At 39.4% G+C, this 7,911-nt stretch overlaps 2 protein-coding genes across 2 annotated transcripts in view; both read right to left on the bottom strand.

Moving 5' to 3' along the window:
• The window catches only part of eif2b1 (eukaryotic translation initiation factor 2B, subunit 1 alpha), an 8,283-nt gene extending 4,865 nt beyond the window's left edge, over positions 1 to 3,418 (bottom strand). Inside the window, exons 1-4 of the mRNA XM_061215595.1 lie at positions 2,920 to 3,418; positions 2,215 to 2,316; positions 1,771 to 1,907; positions 1,357 to 1,473 (exon numbers count right to left, since the gene is read on the bottom strand). Of these exons, the coding sequence (XP_061071579.1) occupies positions 1,357 to 1,473; positions 1,771 to 1,907; positions 2,215 to 2,316; positions 2,920 to 2,932 (369 nt within the window). The 5' untranslated portion in view covers positions 2,933 to 3,418. The remainder of the gene's footprint in view (positions 1 to 1,356; positions 1,474 to 1,770; positions 1,908 to 2,214; positions 2,317 to 2,919) is intronic.
• Positions 3,419 to 4,369: 951 nt separating this feature from the next.
• LOC133141914 (uncharacterized) overlaps positions 4,370 to 7,911 on the bottom strand; it is a 44,978-nt gene continuing 41,436 nt past the window's right edge. The window contains exons 19-23 of the mRNA XM_061262742.1: positions 7,767 to 7,784; positions 6,622 to 6,690; positions 5,887 to 5,958; positions 5,302 to 5,370; positions 4,370 to 4,791 (exon numbers count right to left, since the gene is read on the bottom strand). The gene's annotated coding sequence lies outside the window, so the exon portion shown is untranslated. The remainder of the gene's footprint in view (positions 4,792 to 5,301; positions 5,371 to 5,886; positions 5,959 to 6,621; positions 6,691 to 7,766; positions 7,785 to 7,911) is intronic.

The following is a 7,911-nucleotide window of genomic DNA, read 5'->3' as shown; positions in this document are numbered from 1 at the left end:
GGCCCAGCACCAGTCACCCCAAGGGCCACACCTCGTCCCAAGGGCCAAACCTCACTCCAAGGGCCACACCTCGCCCCAGGGGCCACGTGCAGGACCTGTCACACGTCTCTCGCTCCTTACTGCTCTTTCTGATCAGCCCTTTCAGCCCCAAGCCCAATATGAAGTGGCCCCACCCACATCCCCAGGGCTTTGGCTTTGGCTGAGAGAATTTAGTAGGGTTTTCATTGGGGCTCAAAACAATCGTACAGCAGTCATTTTGATTGGTGGAAAAGGCGTCAGGTCGAGAGTGGCGCGTGGATTTCATGGCAGTTACGCCAGACTGAAAGGGTTGAGGTTTTATTTTCTCTGTAATCAAACAATTCACATGTGGTCAAAGTGCAGATTTATACATTTTGGTTCCAGCATGTAGTAATTAGAGGACTTTGTATACATAGCCCCCCCCCATTTCAATGCAAACAATTACAAAACATTACTATTTTATTTGACATTATGTCAATTTGTCTTAAACACTGAAATATAAAAAGTGCTGTAATTACGACACGGTGAAACCAAAATGTACAAATACCCTCATAATCTGCACCACACATAAATTGTTTTATTACAAACATAGAAAATGAAATAATCAGAAAAAGCAGAAAAAGGAAGTGAGTATGTCTAAACTTTTGGCTAGTAGTGAAGGCAGGAAGTGTAAATGCTTTCCATTGACAAACAAGAACTTCAGCTCATTTTGATTGTCAAAGGGCAATTACACTTGATTTTTTTTTTTTTTTTCAGCTGTGAACGTGTTTGTATTCCAACTTTAGTTGAATATTTTAATCCATGCCATTATTAAAACATTTATGTTGTGATATTTCAGTTAAGAAAAATACTTTCTGCAGTCCTTCGCCCAATGCATGCTGGGATAGGCTCCAGCCTCCCTGCTCCAGCTTCCCTGCGACTAAGATGATGGATGGATGGACTTTCTGTAGTCCACTCTGGCCCCATTTCGTGATGTCAGAGTAACCTTTTCAGGGTACGTCTTCGTCATACAGATGCCAATCAGATATGCAGTCCGTAAATTCTTGACGCCCACAAATTTGCGAGCTTCATTTTCGAAGTCGGAAAGCCAGCGGTTACGGATCAATACTGCACTGAAAACTACTGTCATCTGATTGCTTAGAGAATAGATTATGCAAATGATGGACACACTCACTCTACTCACCCCAGGAGAGTGACTACGTCAGATTCTCTGTTGGAGGCGCTTTTTGTTTTTGGTTAGCATGTTGTTCAATGCCAATTACGCACCTCAAATGAAAACGCATTGAAACCTTATTGAAATGCTACATCTGAAGAGTGTCGAACAGTCCGGAGTCTCACCGCTCCATCTTTAATGAAGGTGTGGCACAGCTTTGCGACCTTGTTCCTGGACAGCGAGATTTTCTTCAGGAAAAGTTCTCCTCTTTCAACCATTACCTTCTTGCACTGTGACAGATCCTGGGAAAGGAAACAGCCCATTACTAACACCACCTAATACAGAAAAGAAACAGCCTGTTGTGGTCCTCATTCAACACAGAAAAAAAACAGCCTGTTGTGGTCCTCATTCAACACAGAAAAGAAACAGCCTATTTTGGTCCTCATTCAACACAGAAAAGAAACAGCCTATTTTGGTCCTCATTCAACACAGAAAAGAAACGGCCTATTTTGGTCCTCATTTAGCACAGAAAAAAAACAGCCTGTTCCAGTCCTCATTCAATGCAGAAAAGACAATTAGTGTGTGAGAGAGACACGCACATGATGCTCGAGTGAAGTGAGGCTGATGAAACGCAGGAACAGCTCTCCTCCGGAGGACACGGCCACTGAGGAGTCCACTTCTGTCAGCCGGTCGATGGCCTGCGTCAGGTTCTCCCTCAGACCCAGGATAGTTTCCCCTGCACCAATCAGAGCACACGGCCGCGCGGTCAGAACCAATCAGAGCACAGGGCCGTGCAGTCAGAACCAATCACATGTCCGCTGTTCATTAGGGCCAATCACAGGTTCTCTGTTAAAGGTACAATAGGTAATTTCGGACTTCTAACGGTCAAGAGAGGAATAGCAGCAACAAACTGCTTCAAACACAACAAAAGTTATTGTACACATTGAATCTAGTATACAATTTGAACAAGACACGAGGTATTATTGTCACACGCAAAACTGTGTGTTGCGGTGTGTAAGGCGCGTTTTAGCGGAACTACGTACCTTTGTCTCTTTTTAGGAACTCCAGCAGGGTGCGGATGGCTGCAACTGCAGAGGCTACATCCGGATCCTGCCTCATCTGCGCCCGAAAGTACTCCACCAACTCTGAGAGAAGATTTAGCGGAATTTATCCCTAATCCCACAGTTGGACATAGCAGTGTAAATGGGAATTACATTAATTACATTTAATGGCATTTGGCAGACGCTCTTATCCAGAGCGACGTACAGTTGATTCTAGACTAAGCAGGAGACAATCATCCCCTCGAGCGATGCAGGGTGAAGGGCCTTGCTCAAGGGCCCAATGGCTGTGCGGATCTTATTGTGGCTACACCGGGGATCGACTCAGCGAACTTGCAGGTCACAGTCACGTACATAGAATGAGTCTATGTAAACTTTTGGACACCCCTGGTTAAATTTTCTAACAACAAAACATGCTATTTACAGCAAACAAACTTGAACATGACAATTTCTGTAAATATAAAACTAATTTTTATACGAAATTTAAAACTACTTTACTGAATTTACCAGACTGAAAAAGGGAGAGAAATGATTAAGAAGCCCTCTCAGCAAACACAACAGTACGGTTTCCGTTCATACTTATAGATAGCTAACGTTAATGTAATAGCTCGTTTCAAGAAGACAGCTAACGGGTTGAAATTGAATAAGTACGGTGTTTGTGTCATATTTTCACAAGGCAAGATAACATACCGTCTTCGTTCATTCTGTGATGATGCAGAAAGATGTCGTTCTTGCCAATTATGCCCAGCAAGTGAAGTTAGCCACGTCGATCAGGCAGGCACCAATGCTAACTTATCATAGGAGACTAGCTAGCTAGTCATATTAGGGTCAGTCTTAGCGAAATGCGAATTTTCTTGATTAAAATGTTTCGCTAAACCGGACAGAAACCTATACATATAAAATGCCTATGCCAAGTCGCTACAGTCTAGGATGATGGACTTGGTAGCTACCTCAGTAACTATCACTGCGACGATTTGACACCTTGCTCTTCCTAGTGCTTGTCCAGCTGGCTAATCAAAAATCAAATGCTGTTGAGAAAACTGGAGGTGTGTTTATGTATTTATTTGCGATGCCCCTGAGCAAGTCGGTTGCTCACTCTACGAATTTATTTCAGTTTAATAATCTGAGGTCTCATCCCTTGTGCTGCCAATGAGTTTCCCTGCTATGTTGTCGCGGTTTTAACACGTAATAAATTCTTACTCGATGTATGTCAGCAGGTTCTTATACAGCTACTACCATCTACTGTGCCGGAGTGTGTATTGCAAGAGATTTATTTTTATTTTTATTTTTAATCTTAAAGGGATAATGCCCTGGAGTTGTTGTCTAAAGCAGTTTCCTACGCAATCCTCGGCATCCCAGCAATTATATGGTAAATGGCAGGCATTTATATAGCGCCTTTATCCAAAGCGCTGTACAATTGATGCTTCTCCATTCACCCATTCATACACACACTCACACTCACACACTCACACACTCACACACTCACGTGAGTGCAGTCGTCTGGCAGTCGGAGGGTTGCAGGTTTGATCCCCCGCCCGGGCTGTGTCGAAGTGTCCCTGAGCAAGACACCTAACCCCCAAATGCTCCTGACGAGCTGGTCGGGGCCTTGCATGGCAGCCAATCGCCGTTGGTGTGTGTGAGTGTGTGTATGAATGAGTGAATGAGAAGCATCAATTGTACAGCGCTTTGGATAAAAGCGCTATATAAATGCCAACCATTTACCATTTACAGTGCTACTGGCAAATCAGTGTGTTTGTCTGTCCAGTCACCTTTTAAAACAAATATTATAAATACTATGAACCACTAACATCCTTAAACCTTTTTTAATAATTTATTTTTTATATTCAATTTTTAAAATGTATTTAAATCCATCTAAAGCATGGTGAATTATATTTGAAGATGAAATGTGCTATATAAATAAATTTGCCTTGCATAAAAATCGCTTTAAAGATAAGAATTGCTTTAAAAAATGAGCCAAACTTGCATCGTGACAACTTCTGTACTAATCTCGGAGCTGAACATACTGTCATGTACACTTTGCTTTGCTTTTGCCACCACCCAGTATCAACCCTCACCGTCTAAAACCCCTACAAATACATTCAAGCAACATGCATTTATATAAAAAATACATATATATCTATTTTATGAAAATGAAGATATTTTATTTTTTTGAAAATCACACAATACAAATGCAAAACAAGTAACATCAATTTATTAACATAACCCTGTCATAATGCACCATTCAAGTGCAGCTTTCCTCTAAGCTGACTTTGAGAAAAAACAGAAAAAAGCAGTAGGCAAATGAAGTGAAAATGAATTAATAAAAAATTGCAACAGCAACAGATTGCCAACATCATGATTGACGTTTTGGCAGCATTAACTAAAACTATGTTCGTTAGCTAGGCTTTCCCCGGAATGTGAGTTAAATGATATTTACAGATGAATGATGTCATAATTCAATGTACCAATTAGCAAAGAACAGTACTGCAAAGTGCATTGTGGGTACACATAATCTGGCCCTCCTGGATCCTTTACACCTCACTGAGACCATCTTCATACTTCCTGTAAAACCACAGAGATGAAAAAACAATATAAAACAATAACACAGATGATGAAAATACGTGATAAATAGGAACACAGTATGTGACGGTGGTGTGAACCCATCCCAGCCATGGTGGATTAGAGTTCAGTCTGATCAGTGCACTGAACAGTTAAATATTCAGTGTTAATGAACTCTAACTGGCTTATATGAGTCCACACAATAATATTTCAGAGTTGATATAACACTCAATTCTTGTTGTTTTGCTGTGCGCATATAACAACATATTCAATAATTACTTAATTTTGGGTTAAACATCCCCTCACAATAATTCTCAATGTATATGTGCATAATAACAAAATTATTTATACTGTATGAATGAATGAATGAATAGTTTATTTTGGTCACACTTTATACTGTTGATGAAGATGAACAAGTTAAATAGCATGAGTGCTGAAATTTGCAAATTACATTTCTTCACTGTTTCTACACTAGAAACTGCAAGTTGGACAGATGGACTCATAGATAAATACCTTCTTTGTGTGTGTGGTATTCTCTGCCGATGGAGAGAGATGTTCTGTCTCTTCAGTTTCCTGTGGTGTCTACACAGAGAATCACTTAGATATGAGAACTTCATTTTGGAAACCTAAATGTGAACTTACGACAGAATATCTGAACATTCAAACAGATGCACACATGTACACTTTGATTCATCTTATTTTCGAGTCATCTTAAAAAGACATCTTATTTTCATTCCCAAGTTTCAAACTTATTCAAATTTCAGTGGTTCAAATCAATGAAATCCCCCAACACTCAAATTTCAAATTTATTTCCCAAAGGATAAGTGCTGTTAATATTCACACAGTACTTTGTGGACAATGGCTTTGTAAGGATGGTTAAATATACTGTATGGGGGGATCTTTGCCTAAAGAATCTTTCAAGATCCTTCAGAACCTTTGTGTATTCAACAATCACATCTGATCTTTGTATTATATTTCCCATTATGTTTTGCAAATGTATCTTCTTCACTGTGTTTCTACACAAGAAACTGTGCAAGTTGCCATCTTCAGGACTGCAGTAATGCCCTCTTGTGGACAGATTGACTCATAGATAAATACCTCCTGTGTGTTTTCTGTACTCTGCGCAGGTTGAAGGAGACGTTCTATCATTTCTCGAGCTACCTGTAATGACTACAAATAAAAACAATATTGTAATTATACATGAAATACAGGACTTAAATGTGATAACTTCATGTTGGGAACCTGAATTTTAGAGACAAATCAGAATATCTAAATACTCAGAGAAGCAGACATGTACACTTTAATTTGAGTCAGTGTAGCAGGATTCTTTGTTTTGTTTTAATTTGAGACAAATAACTTTTCTGTGAGAACATTATCAAAAAACTTTAATGATAATTTTGTATAAAATTATAAATACAAGTGCTGAGATTATAATTTTCTTTGGAAAATATTAAAATGTTTTGGTCCAATTGAATCCACCAGCACATTCTCAAATTTCAAATTTACTTCCCAAAAAGTGCTGAGAATATTTGCACATTTGTGTTCAGTACAGTACTCAGCACCATTTGCAAGGATACCAGTCCAGCTGGGATCAGGGCCCAGATTGAGCTTCTTGTGATTTTTATCCCTGGTCCTGCAAAACTCCTGTCCTGTTCTAAAAATACTAGATGAGCCAAAATGACCGACACTGCTGTATGGAACACTAATCTGATCTGTGTACCACATTTCCCAGTATGCTTTGCAAATATAACTGCTTGACTGGAAGCTACAATTAGGCATGTTGAGGACTGCAGCAAGGCCCCCTTGTGGACAGACTGACTCATAGATAAATACCTCCTGCCTTTGTGCTGTACTCTGCGCTGGTTGAGAGAAATTGATCATCTTTAGAGCTGCACGTAACCACTACAAAGAGAAACAATATTGTAATTACACAGGAAATACATCATTTAAATGTGATGGAAATGTTGGGAACATGCACGTTAACTTTATTGACGATGGAAATTATTATTATATATTAAAGGCAATGCACACATGTACACTTACACTCAGTGAGCAATTCATTAGGTAGACCTGTACACCAGCTTGTTAATGCAAATATTTTATCAGATCAGCCAATCATGTGACAGCAACTGAATGCATACAAGCATGCGGATATGGTCAAGACGTTCAGCTGTTTTTCAGACCAAATGTCAGAAAGAATCTAAGTTACTTTGACCATGGAATGATTGTTGCCAGACAAGGTAGATTGAGTATCTCAGAAACTGCTGATCTCCTGCGATTTTCATGCACAACAGTCTCTAGAGTTAGCGGAGAATGGTGCGAAAAACCAAAAAACATCCAGTGAGCAGCAGTTCTGTGAGCAAAAAAATGTGTCGTCAAGGAGAGATGTCAGAGGAGAATGACAAGACTGGCCAAAGCTGACAGGAAGGTGACAGCAATGAAACAGTGGTATGCAGAAGAGCATCTCGGAACACACAACACATCAAACCTCTAAGTGGAGCACAGCAGCAGAACAGCAAGAAGTCTAAAAAATAAGTTTCATAAATACCTAATAAAGTGCTCATTGAGTGTAGATTTGAGTCAGTGTAGCAGTTTGTTTTTGGTTTTGTTTAATTTAAAACCATCAGTTACTTTACTTTGTGTACATAATAATAAGTGTTTATTTGCGAAGGAAACATCCCCTCAGTAATTTGGCACTGTGGGTACATGCGTGCTATATACAGTGCACAAGAAATGATGTACATCCGTGAAGAAAAATATATAATACAAGTATTGAGATTTTAATAGTAATTTACAAATGTGGAAAATATTAAATGTTGTAGTTCAAAGGAATCCACCAACACTCTTCTGAAATGAAAACATATATTTTCAGTCCTTTATACACCATGGCTTCGTAAGGATAACGCTACTTCAGTAGTGTTTAACTACAATTTATTACGGAACAATGCTGTAGCCTGCACTGGTGGAGAGGGACTTACCATCTCTTCCTCTGGCATCTACAGAGAGAAACGATATTGAAATTAGAGAAGAAATATACTCAAATATGAGAGTTTCATCTTGGCAACCTACACAAGAACATTAGGGACAAATATTTACTACTCATTAGCCTCTTTTCCCTGCTGG

Source organism: Conger conger, chromosome 12 (genome assembly GCF_963514075.1).
Source record: "Conger conger chromosome 12, fConCon1.1, whole genome shotgun sequence".
Lineage (NCBI taxonomy): Eukaryota > Metazoa > Chordata > Actinopteri > Anguilliformes > Congridae > Conger > Conger conger.
This window is presented reverse-complemented; position numbering and strand designations above follow the sequence as displayed.